Below are 26,882 nucleotides of genomic sequence, written 5' to 3' on the forward strand. Positions count from 1 at the left end.
TTTATTAAAGTAAGATTAGAACCTATTTAATATATTTCAACTGAAACTAGAAAGTAGTTATCCAATAAATTACTCAGGGTTAATAATTTTAGACATAGACTCTTATACTTGGACAACTTTGATTGTCAATTTGTATACACAGAGTGTATACAAACACACAGAGTGTATTAAATATATATGGTGCAATTATGTTATGTTTTGGTTTGTTGTTAATGCAGAGTCTGTGACATGATTTAGAGTTTTCTGAACAGTTCAGCTCTCTGATGGCGGTGGGGAAGAAGCTGTTGCAGAATCTTCTGGTACTGCATCAAATGCTGCGAAGCCTCTTCCCAGAGGGCAGCAGGGAGAGGGGTCATTGATGATGTTACGGGCTCGGGACACGCAGCGCTGGGATGAAATGTCTTTATGGAGGGAAGAGGAGCCCCGATGATCCTCTCTGCTGTTCTGCTTCTAGTCTGAGGCGCTGCAGCCTCCACACCACACAGTGAGACAGCTGGTCAGAACGCTCTCTATGGTTCTTCCGTAGAAGGTCATGAGGATGGGTGGGGGCAGGTGGGCTCTCCTCATCCTCCATAGGAAGTACAGGCACGTTTGTGCTCTTTTGACCAGTGAGGTGGTGTTTAGAGTCTAGGTGAGGTTGTCTGTTATGTGCACCCTCAGAAATTTGGTGCTGCTGTCCACTTCTACAGCTGAATAGTTGATGAGCAGTGGAGCATGGTCAGGCCAGTTCTTCCTGAAGTCAACGATGATCTGGTAGTCCTGGTCGTTGTCATATCTGATGAGGCCCACCACCGTAGTGTCGTCTAGGCACTTCAACATGTGAATGGAGGTGAACTTGGGCAAACAGTCGGGTGTCATCAGGGTGAACAGTAGGGGGCTCAGTATGCATCCCCGAGGGGAGCCTGTGCTTTGAGTGATGACATCAGAGGTGTTCTGTCTGACTTGGACATACTGAGGCCTTTAAGTTTGCATGTAGAATGGCTTTAATAAGCTATTGAGTAATTGCTGACTCTTGCATAGGGTAGACAAAAATTTCAGTCAAGTAAGAGTAGCGATACTTTAACAAGAATTGTACTTGGGTAAAAGCCAAAAGTACAGTAAAGTTAAACTACACCTAAAAGTACATTTTTTTTGGAAAGCTACTCAGTAAATGTAACCAGTTACTATCCACCTCTTGTTATAAGCAGTATTATGACTGCTTACATTCTCATTTTGGCAAAATAAAACTCACTAAAAATAGTAATCCCTCAAAGCAATACATTTATTGATTTGCAGAACTAAATTGTGAATTTAAACGATACTTATACAGAACAGTCAAACTGTTAAGACTGCTGTTTCACTTTTAAAGGTGTTTTTTTTTTTAATAATACTGAAAACAAAAAATATCTGACCAAATGCATTTTACGTGAATAAAGGTGTAATATTAATCTAAACCAAATTTTAAAACAATGAGATGTGTGGTTTAATATGCTGTAATGGCCTGCCATATACTGGACCTCGTCATCGTGTCGCCTTGTTACCAGGCAGACAGCATTTCCAACATGGCAGCGCCAAGCAACGCAGAGCAAACGCAGTTGCAAGATATGGAGGAGGAAGAAGCGGAGATGGAGGAAAGGGATATGGAGTCGGACGAAGAGGAGGGCATGGGGTTAGAAAACTCTGAAGACGAAGAGGACGACTCGTCAGAGGATGACAAGGAAAATGAAGCCGAAATCCAGCGGTTGGAGGAGCAGGTAACTTGGCTTCAGCTGTTTGGCTAACCACTGTTAGCCGAGCAGCTAATGAGAATGAATGAGTGATGAACACGGCCAGTACCTGGGAAATAAATATATATATAGCAAATGCAGAACTGATGCGGATCAGAAAACAAGAAAGCAGCTACTTTTAGTGGTCTTAAAAATATTTAAATAGTCTAATTGAATTAGTTGTACTAGATCCTGCTAACGCGTGATGCTAACATCCTTACCTAAATCATCCCGCCTTTTACTCCTCATGATGGAATCTAAATATATATACCTTTATAAATGTAGTAAAAAATTGTTATTATAACACATTACCGTCCCGTATGTAACTGATAAACACTTGTACCCTCAACTAACATTGTTGCTAATGATGTGGCTGCAGTTATACTATCATTATCTAATCACAGAGACTCCAGGGCTGCCAACTTGTCACCAAACCTTGGGGTGAGATTTTGAAATAGTTTGACAGGAAACCCTGTTAGGATTCGATCAAAATGCTCTGAGGACAGGTGCAGCTATAGGTTGGAGGTTTTTTAGAGGATTTAACTGAAACAAAGTGTCAGAATGTGGGATTTTTATAGCACAGTAAATGTTACTGAGTAACAATAAATGATATGTAGTTGTGTGAAACATTTTTCTCACAATATCCATTATTTTCTATATTCTGGTAGTTTTTAAAGAATAGAAGTAGAGAAGTATGGGCCCTACTGAAATACTTGCATCTTAAATATACCCTAAACTAAGAATTTCACAGCTTTGTTTATTGATTATTCTATGCAGTTTAAGTAACATAACCCATTGGAAACTAATAAGTTATCACTGGATTGCTGGCATTAATACAGGAACCAGTGCAATCGAAATCCATGCAAACTAAACTGTATGAATATTTGGTAATAGGCTAAGGATTAAAAAGTTTCATTCATTATGTTTTAGTTTTTCTTATTATTGAAAAAAAACGGCTAAACAATTCATACCCTCAAGCAAGTGGTAGATTTTATCAAAACTCACCATGACACAAAACAGCACTTCTCTGGATGTTTCATTTGGAAAATGTGATGGAAATTAAATTAACATATTCAATAGGCCAAACAAAGGATAAATTAATAAGATAAGTAATACGTTAATAAAATGAGAACATTCCCTTAAAGGAAAATTCCGGTTTTTAACACTTTTAGCCCCTTTTCTGTAGTGTCCAGGATGAAATCGAATGATCGACACCAAAATTTTGACGATTGGTCCTGTCTCGGCTATTTGGCTCATGTAGAATCCCCCCCTGGCTGCTTCAGAATGGCTTCCATAGTGCATGTCAGATAATGTCCTTAAAACAACCTTAAACATTCTTTTTTTTTAAATATGCTACTCACCGGGTCGTCAGCGCTGTTCAATGACGTTCCAAAAAAAGTTTCGTGAAGAAAAACCGTTCCTGTCTTGTTTTATTTAGCATTTTGTAAATCCCAGAACTATTTTTTCCGATACATCACAACCGCTTATAAACTTCCGCTTCCCGTTCGAATCTGAAGCGTTGCACACTCCAGACCACTAGTTGGCTACAATGTCTCTATACTTTGGGAATGTAGGACCACTGTGTATTCCATTTTCAGAGTTTTTTAAAGTGTTTAACAGAGACGTTAGCACCTCGACGTCGGAGTACACAGAGTGAAGCAGAGACACTTGGGCCTTGTGAAAAGACTACAACTAAGCGTAAACAGGCCCCCTTTCCGTTTCCGGTGGCGGAGGGATATTGACTATTCCAACAGAACTCAATGGGATTTACAAAATGCTAAATAAAACACTACAGGAATGTTTTTTCTTTACGAAACTTGTTTTTGAACGTCATTGAACAGCGCTGACGACCCGGTGAGTAGCATATTTAATGCATTATCTGACATGCACTATGCAAGCCATTCTGAAGCAGCCAGGGGGGGATTCTGCATGAGCCAAATAGCCGAGACAGGACCAATCGTCAAAATTTTGGTGTTGATCATTCGATTTCATCCTGGACACTACAGAAAAGGGGTTAAAAGTGTTAAAAACTGGAATTTTCCTTTAATAAATACTGGATAACTGAGTTGTCTTGCACATCCTCTCTGTATGTGGTTGGTCTTTTCTTGGGTGGCTGATCTTTTGAAAAATAAAATGCAATGGTTCTTTTTTTTCTTTTTGTGGAGCTTCTATGGGTTTGAGAGGCAAACCTGGACTGAAGTACTAGATTGCTTAAAATCTTCAGTAATTTACAGAGCGAATTATCCTAGTGCAGATGAAATAAGATAAAATTAAAATGACATACCTCGTAAGAACTGTCTGTGTTCAATATCTGGCACAGTGAATAGGTGGGAATACAGACTGGAAATCGACCTGGCAAGTCCTCGTGTGTTAGCAGTAAGGTTGTGTTAAGAAACGCGGACTGAATTTTGATCACCATGGTATTTTTATACATAAATAAGTTGAACGCAGTTTAGTTTTAATGTCTTTTATTTTTTAGTGTGAGAAATTGGGAATATGGAGTAATAGTGTGTGAAGACACTGAGATGGGTGAGACTCAATTTGAATTTCTTTTTCTTTTTCACTGCTGTATGAACTGCTGTAGCCTCGAGCTTACCGTATTTTCACGACCATAAGGCGCACCGTACTAAAAGGCACAGTCTCAGTTATGTGTGCCATTTCTGTATTTAACACACACATAAGGCGCACCGGACTATAGGGCGCGTTTTTTATATACAGGTACATGTCCTCTACTACCTTTAAATACCTCTACTGCATATTTAAAAATACAGCGGGCCCAAAACTGAGTATGATTGTGCTTTATTCATGTATTTATTACAAAGTATTAATCAAACCTGGCAGCTGGCTGTGAGACAGACACATCGCAGATGACACAGCGCTGTGATTACTCCTAAATTAACTTAAAATCCTGAAACCTGCCGACGGAATATGTTCGCTTTTATTGCCGGTATCCTGGTGCCTGCAGTTTAAATTATTTAGATGAAAAACACCTGCCAGCAGCTGCGGTGAACCTGGAGGCTGCCCAGCCTAGAGGCTGCTGATGAAGGGATTTCTACTGTCGGTGCACCGCTGGTATGTGGGGGTCTGAGCGCCTCCGACAGAAATAGATAATCTGGATGAACTGACTGCAATTATTAAGTTTTCAGGTGGACTTTCTCACTTAAAAACATATTAAAACTACTTTATTCCCACTGATCACAGCAAATATAGCTGCAAGATTTAGATTATTTAGATGAAAAAACACCTGCCAGCCGCCATGGTGAAGAGGAGGAGACCCGCCCAGAGGCTGCTGTTGAATTAAGTTTTCAGGTAGAAAAATAGAGCGGGAGCAAAACTGAGTATGTTTGTGCTTTATTAATGTATTTATTACAAAGTATTAATCGAACCCATCAAAGTCATCATCCTCTGTTTCTGAATTAAACAGCTGCGCTAAATCAGACATGCCAATTTCCCCTTCTTCGCTGTCAGTCACTTTCCGTGCAGCGCGGCTCCTCAGAAATAATGCCTGCTTTTGCAAAAGCTTGAACAACAGAGCCAGCAGACACGTTAGTCCAAGCATCTACAATCCATCCGCAAACGGTGGCGTAACTTGCCCGGCGCTGCCTTCCACTTATCCTGAAACTGTGGTCTCCGTCTGTCATCCATCGCTCCCACGCCGCTCACAGCCTTACTTTGAACGGCCGCTTCACACCGATGTCGAGCAGTTGAAGTTCCTTTGTCAGACCCCCGAGATAACGGCGAGCACAGCGTTTATTTTTTTTCACCATGTTTTTCACATCGGCTGTGAGATGGGCACGCAGCGATGGTGATGCGTGGAAAAAAACACCTGTTCTCCTCACATACCTGCCTCAGCCAAGCTTTCATCATCTCCTCATCCATCCAACCCTTTCCATTTGCCTTAATATGTCATCAGAGCGCTGTGTCTGTCTCGCTGTCAGCTCCCAGATCAGCTTCTCTGATTCGTTGATGCGGCGCTTCCAGCAGCAAAACTTCAATTTTTCCATCTCGAGCAGGGACCTTTTGCTGCGCCTGTACGCTCGTCAACCGTTGACTTTGCATGTAAACTCGCTGTTTCTGCTGCACCTGCTGCGTCCGGTTCACAGCGAGCGCATTAATTTGTTTCACCATGTTTTTCACATCAGCTGTGAGATGGGCACGCATGGAGTTACATATTAACAGCGATGGTGATGAGTGGAAAAAAAACACCTGGTCTCCTTACATTCAGCCACTCTTTCATCATCTCCTCAATGAGGTGGTCTCAAAAGTCGCACTTGCAACACACATAGGGCGCACCGCACCATAGGGCGCACCGCACCACAGGGCGCACCGCACATTTTTAGGGAAAAAAAAGACGTTTATGTGCGCCTTATAGTCGTGAAAATACGGTACAGACTTAACTAAATCTGACTCACCATATCAAACATAAAGCAATAATTAAAGTAATGTAAAAAAAAAAATATGGGATTCAATATAAATGGCTTGTAATTATTTATGTTGGTCAGTTAACGTCTTAAACATAATTATGTCCAAATAATAAATTAAATAGGCATTTGTAAAATTTCCTCCAAATCGTAATCGTGGTTATTTGGGTAAAGCAAAGCTGTTTGCAAATGAATGCAATTAGACCCTGATCAGCTAATCAACTTGAATTAAAACATCATGTTATTTATACATAAATCCAAAGCAGACCATTAAATAATTGGTTAATTACATAATTACTAATTATCTTTATTTGATAGATTATATCATTGATAATTACAGTTATTATTGGTATCTGAAACATTTATTGATGTTTCACTGTAATATAATGTAAAATATTAAATAAGCACAAAATAACACAAGTAGAGCAAGACGTTATTGTTTTTATTTCTATTATACTATTAGGACACACACATGAATGACTCTGATTAATTCAGGACTACAGAGTTTTAGAAAGAGGTACAAAAAAAATAAATTTAGATAAATGTAGTGAACTGCTGATGCCCTCTGTTATAAAACCCAAATCAGATGATGTGCACATAAAGAACATGTGGAGACCTGATCAGGGTCTGATGCTTAATCATTAAAATAACTCTTTAGTTTTTCTGGGGGGGAAAATAGCTTACCTTTTTGCAGATTTGACCCATCTCTAAACATTCAGCACATCCATTTTATTCCTCATTGCAAAAATCGGTGAGCTAGCCCTTTTCCGCACAGCAGGACATGGTAGACAACACTGTCCTGTTGTTCATCTAGATTTTTTTTTTATTTAAGGTAAATTAAATAACCCTAACATGTTTGTTAATCAAGTTCCCAGAATGTCATGAATCTGCTAGAAAAACTTAGTATTCTGAGTTTGGCTCAGCTGCCTTTTATTGAAGAGCTTTAAACTGTAAGAATAGTTTGAATGCAGCTGTTTCCTGGAAAGTAAGCCCTCATTTAGATTTAGTTAGATTAATTTTTTGAAAAAAACTACCTTAATGATTTCTCTGTTCCTAAGCAGCTACAGGAGCTTGGAGTGATGCTCATTAGAGGATCTAAAGATTAGTTTGCTTTTGCTACAAATTTCTTGTGCAGAGGAAAATGCTGCCAACTTTGAAGCGAACAAAATATTAATATACAAATGGTTATTAATATATCTAATAGTTATATATTTTAATATATAATGTTATCATTTCTAAAATGGCTACAAAAGTCTGCCGACATACACAAGATGTTTACTTTTTTTGTCTGAAGCTTCTGTCAAACATGATCGCACCTGTTTCTGTTAATGATTATTTGCAGCTTTCGATCAACGCCTTTGACTACAACTGCCATGTGGACCTCATCAAACTCCTCAAGCAGGAGGGAGAACTTCTCCGCTTGCGAAAGGCAAGACAGAAGATGAGTGAACTGTTCCCTCTAACTGAAGGTTTGTTTATGACCGTTGCAGTCCAGAGGTCAAAGGAGGCACCATTTTTTTTATGATTTGCTGCTAATTTTCTTTCTTTTTTTTACTTTCAGAGATCTGGCTTGACTGGCTCAAGGATGAGATTCGCTTGTCAGAGGAGGATTCAAACCGAGAGAAAGTGTATGAGCTGTTTGAGAGAGCTGTGAAAGACTACATCTGTAAGTGGGCCACCTCCAGTGAGCCTTTTGTTTAAAAAACAAAAAAAATGGAGATCCTAGCTTGGTTCTGATCCTTTGTTTTCAATTCAGGTCCAGAAATTTGGCTGGAATATGCCCAGTATTCAATTGGGGGCATGGGGTCACCAGGTGGGATAGACAAGGTGAGATCCATCTTTGAGCGGGCGGTGACCGCGGTCGGGCTTCACATGACCAAGGGACAGATGCTGTGGGAAGCATACAGAGAGTTTGAGAACGCAGTTTTGTCCACAGTGCAGGTTTGTTTTCTGATCTCTGCATGAGATAAATTTAAATGATTGTTAGTATAATGGAGAAGTATTCCTGCTGCTGTGTTAAAGTTTATATAAATTCCTCTAACGTGTTGACGTTCCCGTATCATTTTCTCTGCTCCCAGCCTCCCCCTGGCAGGATTCCCAGCCGTGAGGAGCAGGAGCGGCTCAGCACTCAGCTCGAGCGTATTCATACGCTCTTTCGCCGCCAGCTGGCCATTCCCCTCATGGGTAAGCATTGCAACTCTTCCGTCTGGATGAATTGCTGTAAACTGGAAGTGATTCACATTGTGATCAATAATTACAAACTGACACTCTCTTTAGTCTGTTGTAGATAAAGTTTGATATTTAAGTTTGTTTCATTGTCTGAAATTGTTTTTTTTCTCATCTAAAATGAATTGAGGCTTAGGCAGGATTTTGTGAGCATCTCTCCTGATCTTGCTCCTCAGTATAACGAAGTGTTCTGTGGCCTTGCAGACATGGAGACTACCTATGCAGAGTATGAGGAGTGGTCAGAAAAGGGAGTCCCTGATACGGTCATCCATCTGTACAGAAAGGCCTTGCAGCAGAACGAAAAGTGTAAATCTTATGAAGAGGCCTTGGTAACTGAATAATAAAATCCTTTTCATCTGCTGTCCTTCAGCCCTTAATGCCATGCTTGGTTTTCTGCAGTGCAAAATATCTCACCTGCACTTATCTTGCTGCAGTTGGTAGCAGAACCTCCCAAATTGGCCGAATATCAAGCTTACATTGACTTTGAGCTGAAGGAGGGCGACCCAGCACGTGTCCAGATCATGTTTGAACGGGCTTTGGCTGAGAACTGCCTGGTACCAGACATGTGGACTAAATACACCACATATCTCGTAAGTATTGTCAGGGACTGACATCATCCATGACCTTCCTTAAATCTAACCCTTTACTTGTTTAGTGTAGGTGTTAAACTAAAGCTAACTTGTTTTGCCCTTGGTTTAGTTAGACTTTTATGTGTATTTCCAAGAAATAAAAACAAGCTCATATTTCAATTTTATAGGTTTTAATTAATTTTTCATTTGTGTCTTATGGTGTCGATATTTGCTGTATAAACATAGTTTTAAGCAACGCATCGAACTCTCACAATTTTGTTTGCTTGTTCTACAGTAAAAGCTGCTTGGCAAGACCATTCAGATGTTCTTTCTATTTTTTTATGATTAATTTCATTTTATTTAGGATCGTCAGTTGAAGATCAAAGATTTGGTCCTGTCCACTCACGAGCGAGCCGTCAGGAACTGTCCCTGGACCATGAGTCTATGGAAGAGCTACCTTCAGGCTCTGGAGAGACATGGGGCAGACCATCAGATTGTATCAGGTATCAGCTGACATGATGATTGACGGAGCACAATGTTGATGGAGTTTTTTTTAATTTGGGTTTCCTTTGTAAGAAACATCCAGTTGATTTTATAGTGTTGCTAAATCTCTGCTCCTTCTCCACAGATGTTTTTGAAAAAGCCCTAAATGCCGGTTTCATCCAAGCCACAGATTATGTAGAAATATGGCAGGCCTTTCTCGACTACCTGAGAAGACGTGTGGACTTCAGTAAAGGTTGGATCACCTCTTCAAACAATAATTTGTTTTGGGCTCACTTCTTGCTCAGGGTTTTGCATTTCTCTTTTTCTAGAATCCAGTAAAGAGTTGGAAGAGCTACGTGCTGCCTTCGCTCGGTCTATAGAATACCTGAAACAAGATGTTGAAGAACGTAGGTGAATTTCCCTGAACTTGCTTTGATGTTGTCTCAGGGCTGTTTACAAGACAAAAAAATTTATGTATTTTTTAAACAGGGATATGTTGTCCAATCAATCCTTTGTTAGGAAGGATGGAAATGCCTTGTTACGTTGTTATTGCTCGATCGATGAACAGTTTTTACGCAAAATTGGGAATATTGTATGAATGTATTTTCCCATGTATTTACTTTAAAATGATCCTCTATGTTGTGTCTCCCCAGGTTTTGGTGAAAGTGGCGACCCTTCTTGTGTCATCATGCAGATTTGGGCTCGGATAGAGGTAAGCAGGCTGTCTGTGACCAACAGTTTTTATAGAGTAATCATGTTATCATTTAGAGTTTTATGTAGAAATGCACTTATCCACTTTTTTCTGATCCAATCCAATACTAATACCTGGGCTGAACGTATCGGCTGATACTGAACCAATTCAAATGCAGATAGGGCTGTGGGGTGTGAAGAAAATCTTATACCACGATATATTTGGGCTATAATCGCGATACACAAAATATCACGATATGTTTAAATTACCTTCAAAAACAATTAAGTGCATAAAATTGCACTGATTTACTCATTCAAACTTTTGGTTTCAAATTTAAAATATTTTGTTTTAAACAGCTCAAAGCTTTTCACTAATAATACTGCTACATTATGTCTTTTTGGTTTATTAGACCTTTAACAAGATCCCAGCAACCAAACATGAAACGAAGCAAAAACACACAATGCTTAATAAAATGTAGACTTTATTTGTATTTCTGGTGGAAAATAAGTATTTGGTCACCCACAAACCAGCAAGACTTCTTGCTCTCACAGACCTGTAACTTCTTCTTTAAGAAGCTCTTCTGCCCTCCACTCATTACCTGTATTATTGGCACCTGTGTTAACCTGTTATCTGTATAAAAGACCTGTCCACAGCCTCAGTCACACTCAAAACTCAACCATGGCCAACACCAAATAGTTGTCGAAGGACACCAGGGAGAAATTTGTAGACCTGCACCAGGCTGGGATGAACCTTCCCAGCCTCCTGCAGGGAAAGAGCCACGCACGATCTCATCCTGTGGGGTCAAAATGTTCATGAGAGCAGTGAGCAAAAATGGAGGGACCTGATGAATGACCTGCAGAGAGCTGGGAACAAAGTAACAAAGGCTGTCATAAGTAACACCCTACACCGAGAGGGATTCAAATCCTGCAGTGCCAGACGTGTCCCCCTGCTCAAGCCAGTGCATGTCCACGCCCACCTCAAGTTTGCCAGTGAGTGTACAGATGATCGGGAAGAGGATTGGGAGAATTTCACGTGGTCAGATGAAACCAATATAGAACTCTTTCTTAAAAACCCAACTTGTCGTGTTTGGAGGAAGAAGAATGCAGAGTTGCATCCTAACAATACCATACCTGTGAAGCATAGCGGAGGAAACATCATGCTTTGGGGCTGTTTTTTTTCTGCAAAGGGGATAGAAAAACTGATCGGTGTTGAGGGAAGAATGAACGGGGCCATGTATCGTGAGATTTTAAGTCAAAACCAGCGACAGCCCCAAAAACATCACTGCTCTAGGGGATATCTTCATGGAGGAATGGGCCAAAATACCAGCTACAGTGTGTGCCAACCTGGTGAAGAATTATAGGAATCGTTTGACCTCTTTCATTACCAACACAAGTTTTGTTCCAAAGTATTGAGTTGAACTTTAGGTATTGACCAAATACTTCTTTTCCACCAAAATTTACAAATACATTATTCAGAAATCCTACACTGTGATTTCTGTTTTTTTTTTCTTCCTCATTTTGTCTCTCATAGTTTAAGTTTCCCTATGATGAAAATGACAGACCTCTCTCATTTTTCTAAGTAGGAGAACTTACAGAATCAGTGGCTGACTAAATACATTTTGGCCCCACTGCAAATGCACCTTATATTATTTATTAACACATAAGAAGCAAAAAGAAAACAATAACAGTTCCATGTAAAGTACACTGGATTGGATCTCGTACATCAGATATCTGATCCAGCTAATTAGTCAATATTGTAGCCGATATCCATTCCAAGTATTGGATTAATGCATCGTCAGTTTTATGACCCTCTTCTTTAACCCTGCTTTTAACACACCTTGAGTTGTTGTTAGTATTTATACCATGAGTCAGTTGTGTATTTTAATTTATTTCTCTCATTTTATTTCCGATTGTTTAGTTTTACATTCTATTAATCTTTCTTATTGATATATACAGCACTTTGGCTAACAAGCAGTTTTTAAATGTGCCTTATAAATAATTTGGGCTGGATTACATAACACATGTTTTAAAAAATTAATTTAAAATACAGTTTTACCTGTTGGATATTTATTGTTGTCCAATCTTTCAGAATAAAGGAGTTATTCTTCATGTTATTCTCTTACCAGGCTCATCACTGCAAGAACATGCAGAAAGCAAGAGAACTGTGGGATAATATCATGACTAAAGGGAATGCCAAATATGCCAACATGTGGCTGGAATACTATAACCTTGAGAGGTTTGTCTGATGAATCATAAGAGGCAAACTGTAGGTTACCTGTATTTGCTGAAGCTTTTGGGAGTAATGCCCTAACCTTTTCCTCTTGTGTAATCCATAGAGCTTATGGGGACATGGCTCACTGCAGAAAGGCTCTCCACAGAGCGGTTCAGTGCACTTCAGATTACCCAGAACACGTGTGTGAAGTCCTGCTCACCTTTGAGAGGGTAGAAGGTGAGTTTAATCCTGGAGATAACACAACCTTAATCTGTTTCTTTACAAACGTCTTATTAGGGTGCATTTTTACTTCAGAAAGCTTCTCTGGGGTCCCGGGTTGTTTTGTGGTTTTCTCGTTTTCGTTTCGTTTCGTTTCGTCGTCTCCCGCTTTATCCGGAACCGGGTCGCGGGGGCAGCAGACTAAGCAGAGACTCCCAGACTTCCCTCTCCGCAGACACCTCCTCGTTTTCTATGATGGTTAAAACATTACCAAGATATATTTGTTGATGTCCAAATATTTCTGATTGATTTCTGAATAGATTTCCCTCAGCAGGGAACCTTTGTGATTTTAGCTTAAACTCACCTGCGCTTTAAATTTGGGTTGAATAAAATAAGGCAGGCTGTTGCATGTGTTTGTTTGAACATCAGTTTATTTGTCTTGCAAAGGTTAAAGGAGAAGTCTGGTCATATTCAGAATTCGAAATTCTGGAAGAACTTTAAATATGAAATTATTAAATAGTGTTCAATAAATGATAAGTGTTTTTATTTAAGATAAATTTTCATTTGAATGTGATTTACCGGAGACATCCATGTTTGTCAAAGAGCACTACTGCCACCTACTGGTTTGTGACATCATGGTGTGGGATCGGCTAATGATCAATTCCCAGTGCTGTATCTGGTGTTTTTTTTACAATCACCATTATCCAAGTCATCTTGAAAACATTCGTTTTCGAAATCTTGGCTACATATGACGTGTTTTTTATCTGGCCAGAAATTTTATGGCAAATCCTCCCTCTTCAAGTTGGCAATCCAACAATGAACCCGTCTGTAAACCGTAAATATGAAATAACTCCTTTTTTCTCCACTTTTACCCGACGTATTATAACGTCCGTCTGCCATGCTCGTGGGCATTGTCACTTTAACAATAGCTTTTGCAAATTTCAACAGTGAAATCTTCTGGAAATCTTCAATAATTGTGCAGGAGTCCTTGCAGATCTATGTGTTTGCAATTTATATGTATTATGTGTTTATCCTTTTGAACTAAGTTCCTTAGCTTTTTTTAATAACATTGAAGTATATAAAGTAATAGTGCAATTGTGGGCAATACACATTTCAAATGCTTCATCTTAGACGTTGTTGTCATGTTGTTTTATGTTATTCACACATAAATTCATAATGTAGAAAAAAGAATACAGATAGACTTAGAAATACAACAGATTTAGGAGAAAAAGGGGAACCTTTTATTAAACTAATGACATTGAAAGCTCATATAAACATCACTTGTATAACTCGTATTGTTAACACTATTGACAACCATTCAGAAAGAGTGCAGAGTGACCTTAACTCATCTAACACCATATAACATGGTAAAAGTGGCTCAGAATATTTAAGAGACAAAAATACATTTGTATATTGGATGTTTGGTTTTGTGTGTCAGTAAATCAATCTAGATCCAATATCCACCTTCAAAAGCTGCACAACAGGAAAATAAGATACTTGCAGAGATATTTAATGTTTCTGCTAATTTCAAATAGCTGACATTGGTAGATGTGATGCTTGGCCACATGTGTGAAGGCAGATAAAAATCATGCTGGCTCTGGTGAAAGTGCATTAATCGTATTTTTATATAAAAATACCATGGATTTGTACAAGTCTTGACTTTATTTAACAACTAAAACATTTACATATATATCCTTTGAAATCATTGTATTTTATGATGTAATTCAGGAAAACTCCACCTTGTAAAATCACATTTTTGAAGAGCATTTTTTTTTCCATTTAAACCCACTAAATGATCACTTCAACAGTAAGCTAATGCCTCTAAATGTGTGTAGAAGCTCTGCCGTCCATGGAGCTGGACCTGGACAGGTACCGGCTGGTGGTGCGGCCTTCATCGACCATTGCATTCTCCATCTTGGAGAGTACAGAGCTCTTGAACTTCTGCTTGAAGTCGTTTCCCATGAAGACGTAGAGCAATGGGTTAAGGAAGCTGTTAGCTGATGCTAAAATTGAGCCCATTTGGAGTCCAGCGGTTAAAATATAGAAGTCGTGGTTTTGAGGGTTCAGCTCAAGTAAGACAAAAATGTGATACGGCAGCCAGCAGACGAAAAATGCAGCAATGAGCATTGTCATTACTTTGAAGGGTTTGGAGGATTTTGTCATCCTGTTGTTTTTGAGTTTGAGGATAATGATGGAATAACAGATGATAATTATGATAAAAGGAACCACAAAACCTGCAATGAGACGGGTAAAGGCAACAGCCTGGTGATTTTGTTTTGAGGTGTAATTGTTGCTGCAAGTGTGCCTGCCATCACTCCCAACATGTACATCCCGATAAATCATGGAGGGGACGCTAAATCTGATTGCAAGAAGCCAAGAAAACACAACCACAGCTGATGCCTTTTGAACAGATCTGTGGTTTTGTGCCCAAACTGGAAACATTACAGACACACAGCGGTCCACGCTTATGACGACGAGGAGGAAGATGCTGCTGAACATGTTAATGAATAATGCAGAAGATGTAAACTTGCACATGAAGAGACCGAAGATCCACTCTTTCATCACTAAGTTGGCAATGTTAAATGGCAGGAAGACACAAAAGAGGAAGTCAGAGATTGCAAGGCTCAGGTACCAAGTGGTGTTCACTGTCTTCCTCATCTTAAAGCCAGAGATCCAAATGACCAGCATGTTCCCAAAAAAGCCCAGCAGGTAAATTACCACATAGATTACAGCCAGAGACACACACATGCCTTCTTCGCTGCAAGCTGGTTTGTGTTGGAATGAGTTTTCCACATTTATGGTGATGTTGTCCTCAGTGTAGTTAAAATATTCATAGAGCCAGTTGTATGTCTCAATTACACTGTCAAAATCATATTCGATGAACAAGTCGTCAAAACTGTCTGCATCCTCCATTTTGCCTTGTAGAACAAAGATAAAATTTCTGTGAGATTTTTCTTTAGCAAACATAGCAACATTATCCAAAAAGTTGCATTAATTTTGGTTGATTTAAAATGAAGACTTAGTAACATCAAAGTGATCAGTTAAACCATACCTTTATTCTCAGATCCTCTGCTGCTGTCTTTTTGTGGTTGGTTTGGTCTAAGCTGAGCACCGTCTGAGCTGCTCCGTTTCATTTAGATATTTTAGAAACGGCATGATCAGCTGACATGGGAGGTTTCTCAATACTTGCATCCCCTTAATGATTTCAGTACTGCATTTTGAGCTCTTGATCTCCTAATTTTTATTTTCCTCAATGACCGAAGTAGGACCCCAACTTTTCTTCCAGATGTTAGATTTAATGCTCAGGAAGATTCAACAGCTGTAGTTAAACGGACAGCTAATAATATTGAGTGATTGAGCTTATTGTGATCGCTTCACATTGAAGAGGACATAAAACTGAGTTTTGTCTACATTTTCTTTACTGTACCGAAAAAGCAGAAGTGATATCTTCCAAACAGACAAATAAAGGCGTATATAAAACAACAAAGAATGGAAAAGACTTTTCAAACTGACACCCTGCTTCTGATCCCTGAGTTTCAGAGTAAAACTGACAGATTTCTTATCTATATTAACCAGTCAATGTGCTTTATCCCATGAATCTAGACAAATATTAATACATCACTTCTACTTTTTTTTTAGCATTAGCAACACCATCCTTATGAACATATAAAAGAAGTGTCCTGATGTCTAAATCATTGTGTGTTTTGGTGTTCTGTACACAAGGTTTTATGTTTTTATGAATCCATTTAGAGTTTCGGTCTTAGTTGCTTTGTGTTTTCAGTTTCCTGGTTTTTCTTCTTCTATTTCAAGGGTATCGGACACGGACACAGACTTCTACTTTATGACATATGTCTTTCTTGGGTCTTGGGGGGCCATATACAAGGCTGTGATGGTTCTGATCGGCCAGTGGGCCTTAAGTTGGACACATGTTCTCTGTGTTAGTTTTGTCCAAACATTTTCCCTCATCAGATTTCTTCTGTCTTTGCCCTCTGATCCCACTAATCTGTTTTTACATCGGATATGATAAAATATAAGATTGTGTGCTTTGGTTTTAGGTGTATGTATCAAAAATAAAATCAAACTTGTGCATATACTTATTTCTTTTAAAATTAATCACTTATCAGTCCTTCAAGGGAGCAAGAAATAAAACCTGGGGAGAAATAAAACTATTAGAAAACATATAAGAAGTTAAAGGATTAAAAAGAAAAGACAAAACTACAAATAATTCAGAACCAAAGTAACAAATCCGGTTCTCTTTTATCATCATTGTTAAGTAGAGAACCAGGGAAATGGAACATTTCTGAAATTGAGAAATACCAAAAATCCAAAAATTTATTTTAACAATTCAGAGTTATTAATACCTGTAATTATGAATTTCATTTTTACAATGAAAACCAAAATAGTTTCACATTCCTTTTCTGTGTCACTCCTAAACCTCATGTAGCTATCTGGTAAATTAGGAACTAATAGATTGTATAAGCCAGAATATCTGATTTACTTAGATGCAAGATCACTTTAAAAACCTGCCTTGGAGATTACATTTTTAACTGAAGGCTAAGATTATAAATATTCAAACACATGCATGCTAGAAAAGGTGAAGACTTCATTTGTGAAACGCTCTGGTGTCTCTGTAATGAATCATGGACTCTTGTTCTACAGTTTAGAAGATGCCAAAAGGGGTCTTTTAGATTCAATTCAGCTTTAATGGCGTCATCAAAAGGAATGATCTATACTGGTGACCTGTTTACCGACTGATTTATTTATTTACCTGACAGTTTCAGATTGTTAGAAGGGTAGCATCACTAAAAAAGAAAAGGGTCTTAACTCTGACACTCAGACTGTTAGCTATGGTTTCGTTTCTGTAAAAAAGGTTGTGTGTTGTATTTTTCAGTAGTCAGCACTTTATGCCAGCGCTTTTAGTTGATGGCTCTAAAATCCTAAAACTTCACCAATAAACTCTGACAAGTGCTAATGAGAGAAATATGCATTCAAAGGGTGGTGTTAGGATTACTCATTCCTAAGAAAAGACACACTGATAAAAGATCAGTTTGATCTAGGAACTTAAAAATGGAATAGTTTTTAGATAAACTTAACTCTGTCTCCATTCTGTGTCTACATATCTATGTCCCTTCAATCCACTTGATCAAATTCTCCCCTATTGTGAGAAATAATATTTTGGGATGACCCACATAAAAATAAAAAAAATATTGGCACAGATTTATTGCACTAATTTTACCTTGTACCCTTTTTTGCTTTGAATCTCTGAACTAATGCTGCAAGAAAAACAACAACCATGGCAGATGACGATGCAGAGAGCAGTATTTGTGTTCAACCATATTGAAAAGGTTATGTTTTTTATGGTTGGGAAAGATTGCTAAATGCGCGCCTGCCCTACCATCCATGTTTACTTCGGTAAACACAGAGCACGCTGGCCTGTGAAGTGATTGCGTCCTCTACTGTGCTTGCGGGACACTTGCGTTGAATGACTGCAGTTCACACAGGAGATCGCATACAAGTTGCATATGGGCATATGAACAGCAACGCAAAAAAAAAATTTAAAAATCGGATTTCGGAATTGAGCATCAAGGCCTGCAGTGTGAACGTAGCCTGAGGTCTTGAACTCCCAAAGATCTGCGATTTTTGTGATTATTTTGCAAGTGATTGTTTTCAACTTCTCACATTGTTAATTCTGTTTACAGAAAAGTTGGTCTGATCCAGGAAATTAATCTGTTTTTAAAAGTTAAAGTACAACATTTATTGGAGGTGATTACGATTATTCATTCATCTCAGTTTATTTATCCAGTGCCAATTCACAGCATGTCTTCACTAACATAATTCCCAGAATTTCTGCTTTAGCAGCTTTAAGTAATGCTGTTTAATGGCTTTAGCTACAACTAATGCACTAGTGTTTACTCTGCACCTCCAAAAGAGAGAAGTAATGAAGCTTTAAGGCATGCATAATTAAGTGAGACCATCTTGTGAAATGCTTTCAATGTTTCCGAGAAATCATTCGTTTTGTATGTTCCTGGTAGCTGCCACACATAGTGAGCAACATGAGCAACTGCACCCTGATGACCAAAATACGACCCTAACTTTTCTTGCAGATGTTAGATTTAATTCTCAGAAAAATTCAACAGCTGGAGTTAAAAGGACAGCTATTTATACTGAGTGAGTGAGCTTAATGTGATAACTTAATAAATCAAATAAATCAAATTCTCCCCTATTGTGAGAAATCATATTTTGGGATGACCCACATAAAAATGAAAAAAAAAAAAAAAATATTGGCACAAATTTATTGCTCTAATTTTACCTTTGTACCCTTTTTTTGCTTTGAATCTCTAAACAAATGCTGCATTATTTCAGCTGATTCTTAAAAAACGTCCTGTTCCTCATAGATGTTTTAACAGGATATGTGGCAGCTAATTTTAGCTTTGCATTTCTAACAACTAGCTACAGCACACAGTCAGACCTAAAAAATAAAATGTGCTGTGCAAATTATGCACACTTACGGAAATTGTAGTTCATTTCATCTCTAAAGAGATGGAGCCATTTGATTAAGTAAAAAAAAAAAAAAAAAAGTTGCAAACTTTACACAAAAGCTATGAAAAGGCCCAAACTATGACAATGAGGTGAAGGGTTTATTTGGGTTTTATTTCCAAATATTTCTTGGTTTTATTTTTGTTTTAATGCGTTTTTTCTGTTAAAGACTGAAATCCATTAGATTAATTTTGGATATTCATTATGTCTGCAATTCCAGCGTTCTTTAGTAATTTGTATCTTTGAGAGAGTATGCTTATATTATTTTGCCATTATCATTTTAGAAGTTAAAATGGCCTTACAACAACAACAACATTATTTGTTATTTAATCATTGCTGGGATAATAAACCATCCAGCAAAATATCTTATCATGTCAGGCCTATTCAGGAGTTTGAATCTTGAAATTCATTTCAAATCTGTAATTACACGCTTTCAGATAGTTTAAAGTGACTTTGGTTGGCATTTAAATCAATGTGCAGAGGTCCATACACTGATCTGATCTGTTATGTAATTGAAAGTATTGAATCGGGTGGCATTATAACTAATATAAAGCACTTTTTCTCCTCATTATCAATCAAAAATAATTAAATACATTTTCCTCCACCTTTGTGTTGCTGTTGTTTTCTTTTGCGGGTGGGACGTTAGCAACAGTGGGTGGATCTTTATTAGTTCAGCAGCAGAGCTTTCTCGTAAAGCATGGATATTACAAGTCAAAACTTTTTTTATTGCCACCTTCAGAACAAGAACACATTTCTTGGTTCTTGCGGGATATGTAACAACCTTAAAACTATTTAAGCTGCACAACATCAATTATACAATTTAACATAAAAAAATGCATCTTTCAAAAACATTCTCTCTCCTGCAGTAGAACAAATGATCCACTTAGTATCAACAAACAAAAATCCCGGTTTTGTGCAAACGCATACAGCATATGGCCTGGGTATAAAATTAGATGTTATGTAACTAATTTCATTGTTTAAAGACATATTTGTTTATATTAGAATGAAGAACGTCTGTCTTCTCAGTGAGCCTAAACAGCACTCAGATATTTAGCTTACATTTTTCACTGAGTTGTTAGCCGCATTCCAAGCGCTAAACAGGATTTCTACTGCAGTTTTCCACATTATGGTTCCCTGCAATGGTTTGCTGCAAATTTATTTATGTTTTTAAATTTAAGAACTCAATAATTGCATCTGATCCAATTGTGAACAGTTTATTTGTAGCCAGTGTAACCAACTGGCTGTGAACATTTTCCCTTCAATCAACAGCTTGGAATCTGGTTTGATAGAGTTAATGTAGTGGTACTTAGAGGTTCTGGAGATATCCATTTTGCAGGTAGCTTTGCTTTATCAATCAAAACAACACGCAGTAAGAACTTGAATCGATATTTTTTGATGTTCCATTTCTAATGCAGGTACTTTGGAGGACTGGGACACAGCAGTGCAAAAGACAGAGACGAGGCTAAACAGGATAAACGAGCAGAGAGCAAAGGTAGCAGCACCATTTAGTGATGCACTGTGTGCTAGCATATCATTTGGCCGTGTGTGGATAATCTTTTTGTTTTTCCCCGTCTGTCAGGCCGCAGAGAAAGAAACCAACATGGCACGTCAAGAGGAGGAGAAAATGGAGCAGCGACGGAAGGCCAAGGCAGAAAAGAAGAACCAGAAGAAAGGCCAGAGGGCGACTCGAGGTGGAGAGAAGAGAAAAGCAGAGCAGGATGATTATCAGGAAGACTGGAATGAAGAATCTGGTAAAACTGGATTAAAAGAAAGCAATTCAATTTTATACATTTTATTTATTTCTGTGAGATAATTTTTTTTCTGGTCCCTTTTACTTTACAAGCTCCTAAAAGGCAGAAAGGAAACGGTGACAACACAGAAGAGTACATGGAGACAGAGACTGGAGGAAGGAATGCTCCTCCTGGTTATAAGCCTACTCAAGATGGAGCTAAAAATGCCCAGCAGGGGGCAGTAGCTGCTGCACAGAGGCAGAATGATGACAAACTGGAGCTGCGGGATGACAGCTGCAGCGTGTTCATCAGTAACCTGGCGTACACCCTGGAGGACCCAGAGCCCAAGCTAAAGACGCTGTTTGAGAGCTGCGGCCCCATCAGGCAGGTTCGGCTGGTCACCAGCAACAGAGGGAACTTCAAAGGTTACGGATATGTGCAGTTTGAATCTGTAGTCTCAGTGGCCGAAGCCCTGAAGATGGACAGAAAGGAGCTGGAGGGCAGACCTATGTTTGTGTCACCCTGTGTCGACAAAAACAAAAATCCAGAGTTTAAGGTTAGTAGATACCAATTTCTGCATACTTGGATGCACAAAAAGTGTTTTCATATTTCATTTGTTTATTTTAATCAGTTTTATCCATGTCATATTGAATTAATTACTAGTGAAAAAACATCAGATTCAAATACATTTCTTAAAGTCAAGTTGTTCCCTCCCATCTTTTATAAATTTTTTTATTTATTAAATATAAAAACAGTAGAAACCTGAAACATATCTTTGATATAAAATGTATTTAAAATTTGTGCAGTTGTATCCAGACTTTGAACTGACACTGATTTCCAGCAGAAATCCCTTAAAGCTCCTATTATGTAAAACAGGTTTGATTAAGTCTGAAATGTTCATTATTCTCTGTCAAATCAGTCACTGTAGTCATTTATTTGAAGGACTACTAGTAGAGAGCAACTGGACTGATCATCAATATTTGTTGATTTTCTTTTTCTTCCTCCATTTAAAGGATAAAAGTGACTCAATGATAACAAAGATTACACATCTCAATTTTAATTAAAAGAAACCTTTATTAACAAATAAAAAAATATTTGCATGTGATAGATAATGAAGGGAACAGCAATGATTACCCTTCACGTAATCACAAGATATGGCTGCTGATGAAAAAGTTAAATTGGCATATTATCGACCAACGCTGACACTAGAAAAAAGCCCCACAAGTATCGGCCAACAATGTTTCCTGGTCGATGTAACGCCTAGTGCTTAGATTTTGCCATTGTTGTGTTTAGGTCTAGCAGAATATTTTCTTTTGGGTTTTTTGGACTGTTAAAAAATGACTCCTCGGTTGTTGTTTTTTTAAATCTGAGGAGAGATTACTCACTGCTCTCTGTAGTGGACAACCCGGTTGATGTATTGATGTCCACTGTAGGTGTTTAAGTACAACACATCGATGGAGAAACACAAAATCTTCATCTCTGGGCTCCCATTCTCGTGCACTAAAGAGCAACTGGAGGAGATCTGCAAAAATCACGGCACCATCAAGGATGTTCGTCTGGTCACGTACCGATCAGGGAAACCTAAAGTGAGAACTTTTTTTGTCTACACCACCTTCACTTCTTCACAATTTGTAATGTTATAAACACTTCCAAGTATTTCAATGCAATTTTCTGTTTCAACAACATAAAGTAGATCAGAAGAAGGTTTTAACAATAACTTAAGTTTCTCCCCCCCCCCTTCCTTAAAGCTACAGTGTGTAATAATTACAGGGATATAAAGTCAGAAATTTAATATATTATACATAACTATGTTATTTATCATCACCTATGAGCTCAGCCATTTAACCATAATATTTGCGTTGCCTTAGAATTCGTTATTTATAATTACATAGGAGCGGGTCTCGCAGCCATGGAGGCTGACATCTTTGTGCTACGGCAAGCGCAGAGGCAACAAACTAGCGATTGCGAGATCGCCCATTACGCTCGAAAATAACTACGGCAAGTTGAGAGAGATTAACTGAGACGGTACTGAACAGTAGATGGCAGTACTATGCCTGAGAAGCGTTTAGTCTGCCTGAAACCAAAGAAGAAGAAGAAGCAGGTATACTGCGCCTCAGTAACAAGAAAGGTGAACAAGGCGGCAGGCGTGAGTGACTTTGCAAACTGTTTGGCACTGTGTGGCCAAACATCAGACGAATGGAGGATCATGCCTACTCTGTATCACAACGAAAAGCGGCGGGCACCGAACCCCCGTCATCTAAGAAGCGGAAACACGACGAGAATAAACGCAAGCGTGACAAGAAACGACAAAAAACACGGATCAACATTGGCACGGCATTTACACGATGGAAGTCACTGATGGAGGAAAAAGGTTTTCAAAGTGACGCTCAAGTTGCCAGTTTTCTCTTGGACAGGTAATTAATCCTACACACACAATTGTCTAATATCACTGCAGTTTTTGGAGTACAGAATGCTCAGACCTGTCTAAAACAATAACATGCTGCGTGATGATGCTGTTACTCTCCAGTATACTTATTCAGCAACGTCCCTGACGTTTATGATTCAGTAATTTTCTGTAAAATAATTTTCTGGATATATACCTCGGTTACTTCTCTCCGGCTCCTTTGGAGATCTTCAAGCCTTTCTTCCTCTGCTCTCACCCCGCTGGCTCCCCTCCCTCGCCTGGCCCTAGCTGCACGCCCACCCCGGCCTCTCTGCCCTCGCCCTCTTCCTCGCCTTGTAACCCCCGTGCCACAAACAAGACTTGGACTCTGTAAACGGGGAATATATATTCTTCCAGCGAACACAATCTTGCTGTTAAACTAATGACTACAATTCCTTCGTCTGTTTATATCACCATGCAAAGCAGCTCACCAAAACGTCACAACGATGTAGAAAAAATAACGGGTATATTTATTATCTAAAGTCTACATGAAATCTATACCCTACACAGACTAATGAAATACTATCTGTAAAATTATCTATGTAAACAAACCTCATCACTTGAGAAGGTAGGTGATTCCGACGTCGTGGAAGACATTTTGTCCCCTAACGCTTGCCGTACTGTTGGGGGGGAGAAGCGGTGGGGGGGAGACGTTCATTTTGCTGCAGTCTGCAGTCTGGACGTTAGATGTCGCTGAAAATTACACACTGTAGCTTTAAAGATCCCAGGCATGAAGGGTTAAAAGTCTTTCTGTTGACAAATTATCCTTTCTGAGCTCTAGATCTCTGTTGCTCACACTATTCATCTATTCATATGTTTCCAATAATGCCAACTAACCTTTGAGGCCTTTAGATAACATTGGTTTTATATCAGGAGTAAATTTATATGCAGGTGAATACAGTTGGTTGGATTTTATTTTATTTAGGGGTGTCGGTAAAGAGGTCATACTAAATATCATGGCACATTCCCATATTTGTAAAGCACTTATTAAATTGTTTCACCTAATTTATATCTTGTGCTCCTTTGTGTTAGTCTGTCAGTTTAAACCGATTAGATTACATTTAGGAGTTTGAGGCAATCATGAACAGGTCAATGGGCGGGAATATTTTACCCAGACGCTGTAGCCAGAAGAGTTTATTTAAAGGATTTAAAGACGAGCATCTTTGCTACATCCTGGTTTCTGGCTCTGCAGGGTCTGGCATATGTCGAGTTTGCGGATGAAACGCAGGCTTCTCAGGCAGTGCTGAAACTAGATGGCATCGATGTGGAGGGGAACAAAATCACTGTTGCCATTAGCAACCCTCCACGCAGAAACCCGATGGATAAGCCTGGTTCCAGCAGGCCCATGGGAGACATAATGCCTCATCAGGTCTACGGCTCGTAAGTTCACCAATATTTACTCTCTAATTCCAGCATGTTGTCGTCATCTTTGTCGCTAAAAGCGCTAATGAATCTCGTGTTACAGGAGAGGGAGAGGACGCACTCAACTTTCTCTACTCCCTCGCTCTCTGCACCGTCAAACGGCGCCTCCGGGCAAGGTGGAGAACGGGACCACAGCCGAGCGAGAGGCGCCATCAACAGGAAGCGCTGCAGCCAATGCCGCCGGAGAGTCGAGGTCTTTGTCAAACTCAGACTTTGCAAAGATGCTTCTCAATAAATGAGCGAAAGCAAAGGGGAACTGTGAACTCCTTTACACTGAAAGCCATCCTGTGTCCTTACAAATTAAGTGTTGGTGATTTCTGCTGTGATTGGTTACCTGATGGTCCCTTTAATCACACTCACAACCTTCATCTGTTCTGCAAGATTGCCTTATCCATAAAGACGTGTATCATATTTGTGTGTAAATATGTGAAGTTTTCTGCTTTTTTCTGTGTACTATTTAAGGGATCTGATTTGAGAGTATTTTTTAAATATTCAAAACAACCGAACTTGTGAGTGTTGATTTTAAAAGGGGGAAAAAAGGCATATGCAAAGTCTCTGACAAAGTGTGAAATAGTTTGTGTACAGTGTGGATGTGCTTTGATGGGGTTTTATTTTTTCTTGTGTAGACATTTTTTGTTATTGTATACTTTTTTTTAAGTCATTACTAGGTTATTATGGAGCACACCTGAATCAAGTTGACACAGATTAACATTTTTTATCCACTGTGTTGTACAGTGGAAAAGCCATCACTCTCCTGAAGCTGGATTCTTCTTGTTCTTAAGATGCGGTTCCACCCTTTGTTGGTTTTATTTCATCAGATCTGCTAAGGATCAGAATGTCCACTCTCCCCAGTTAAGTTTTAGCCTCAATCTGATGGTTGTTTACGGCCCAAAATAGGTTTAATGGGAGATGAACTGGATTTGCTTAATGCTGTGAAGCCTAAAAATGGTTGGACTCTAAAGAAGTCTGCTCTATTGGGGAGAATTAAACTGATTGGCTTATTTTCTTTTTTAGTTCAGCTGTGTGGATCACCAAGAACTTAGAGGAACCTCTTGTTAGTTGTAATAAGATATCAAGCAAATTTATTCTGAAATTTCTTAAGTTTTCTTTGAAATGGGTAAAAAAGTTACCTAGCTCAGTTGTGATTTGTTTGCATTTAAACTTTAAAAGGAATGTGCAACTGTAAAGATGAAGCTGATTTTAGTGTTTTAATCCTTAAAGTTGGTTTCATCCTCAATAGTTGTGTTTAACAATCTTTTCTGTCATCTGACATGTAGGACGGTGGAGAATCTATGCAGTTTTTCCATGTTGGGGTAAAAAGGTTGGGATTTTGTACATACTGTTCAGTAACACATTTCAGAAAGATTTCCTAAGGTTGTAAAAACAAAGACAGATTTACATTTTCAGATGGTATGTATTGCTCTCACCACAGTGCCCTGTCTAAAGTGAACTAAAAGTGTAAATACGAGTCTGAGGTCATCTTCTGTTTTATTGTCCAGTATTAAATGGTTGTATTGTGAGTTTTGCCGTTTTGTATGATTTTTTAGGTTAATGTTTTAAATTTGGAGGATCTGAAAAGAATAAAAGGCTTTCAGAATTAGTCACTATTTTTTTTAAATGTGCATCGTGAAGAAAGGTCATTTGATTTAGTATTCAGACAAAAATGAAAAACAATCCACTGGACTTGGTTTCCAACTTGGAAAACAAGTCCAGTGGACTGTTAATTTTTTTTGGAATGACTGACCTGGATGACTGAGAACCTTCACCAGCATTTCATTTAGTAATTAAAAAAATATTTTAATTTAGTTGCAGCTTAAATCTTATTTTTTAAATCTGATCAGACTGATATGGTTTAATTATAATCTACAGGCTGTATTCACAGTTGCAAGGAGGACATTTCTGTAACAGTTCTGTGAAGAGTTTTTCCTGTACGCTAAATTCCATTTTTCCACTGGTACCTTATTCCTCCTAAGTGTAACCTGGAGCTCATTCTCTCCTTTCCTTGCATACTTTTCCTTATCTTCCTTTTCTCCCTGTGTCCTGTCTGCTTACCTTTTCCCATTTTTAAGTGTTCTATTAGGTATTTTAAACATCCTTTCTCCCTGCTTTCTTTGATTGCTTCAGTGCTTTTTTTTCTGGTTCCAAATTTAAAGCTCTTCCACCATGAATATATTTACCATTAGTC

At 38.6% G+C, this 26,882-nt stretch overlaps 2 protein-coding genes across 2 annotated transcripts; one reads left to right on the top strand and one right to left on the bottom strand.

The window, feature by feature from the left end:
• The first annotated feature begins 1,457 nt into the window (after nt 1–1,457).
• sart3 (spliceosome associated factor 3, U4/U6 recycling protein) lies at nt 1,458–26,297 on the top strand. Its single transcript, XM_038295461.1, has 19 exons — nt 1,458–1,733; nt 7,509–7,635; nt 7,728–7,832; nt 7,923–8,107; nt 8,245–8,350; nt 8,597–8,721; nt 8,827–8,982; nt 9,326–9,464; nt 9,590–9,697; nt 9,774–9,851; nt 10,098–10,156; nt 12,261–12,370; nt 12,471–12,583; nt 20,518–20,594; nt 20,682–20,853; nt 20,946–21,388; nt 22,266–22,418; nt 24,468–24,655; nt 24,741–26,297. The coding sequence occupies exons 1-19, from the start codon at nt 1,476–1,478 to the stop codon at nt 24,934–24,936; spliced, it is 2,898 nt and encodes a 965-aa protein (XP_038151389.1). The 5' UTR covers nt 1,458–1,475; the 3' UTR covers nt 24,937–26,297.
• Nucleotides 13,788–15,679, bottom strand: LOC119790110 (chemokine-like receptor 1). Its single transcript, XM_038295463.1, has 2 exons — nt 15,618–15,679; nt 13,788–15,483 (listed from the first exon to the last, which is right to left on the bottom strand). The coding sequence occupies exon 2, from the start codon at nt 15,476–15,478 to the stop codon at nt 14,387–14,389; it is 1,092 nt and encodes a 363-aa protein (XP_038151391.1). The 5' UTR covers nt 15,479–15,483; nt 15,618–15,679; the 3' UTR covers nt 13,788–14,386.
• Nucleotides 26,298–26,882: the final 585 nt, after the last annotated feature.

The sequence above is a fragment of the Cyprinodon tularosa genome, unplaced genomic scaffold, assembly GCF_016077235.1.
Source record: "Cyprinodon tularosa strain WSP-4 unplaced genomic scaffold, ASM1607723v1 ctg356, whole genome shotgun sequence".
Lineage (NCBI taxonomy): Eukaryota > Metazoa > Chordata > Actinopteri > Cyprinodontiformes > Cyprinodontidae > Cyprinodon > Cyprinodon tularosa.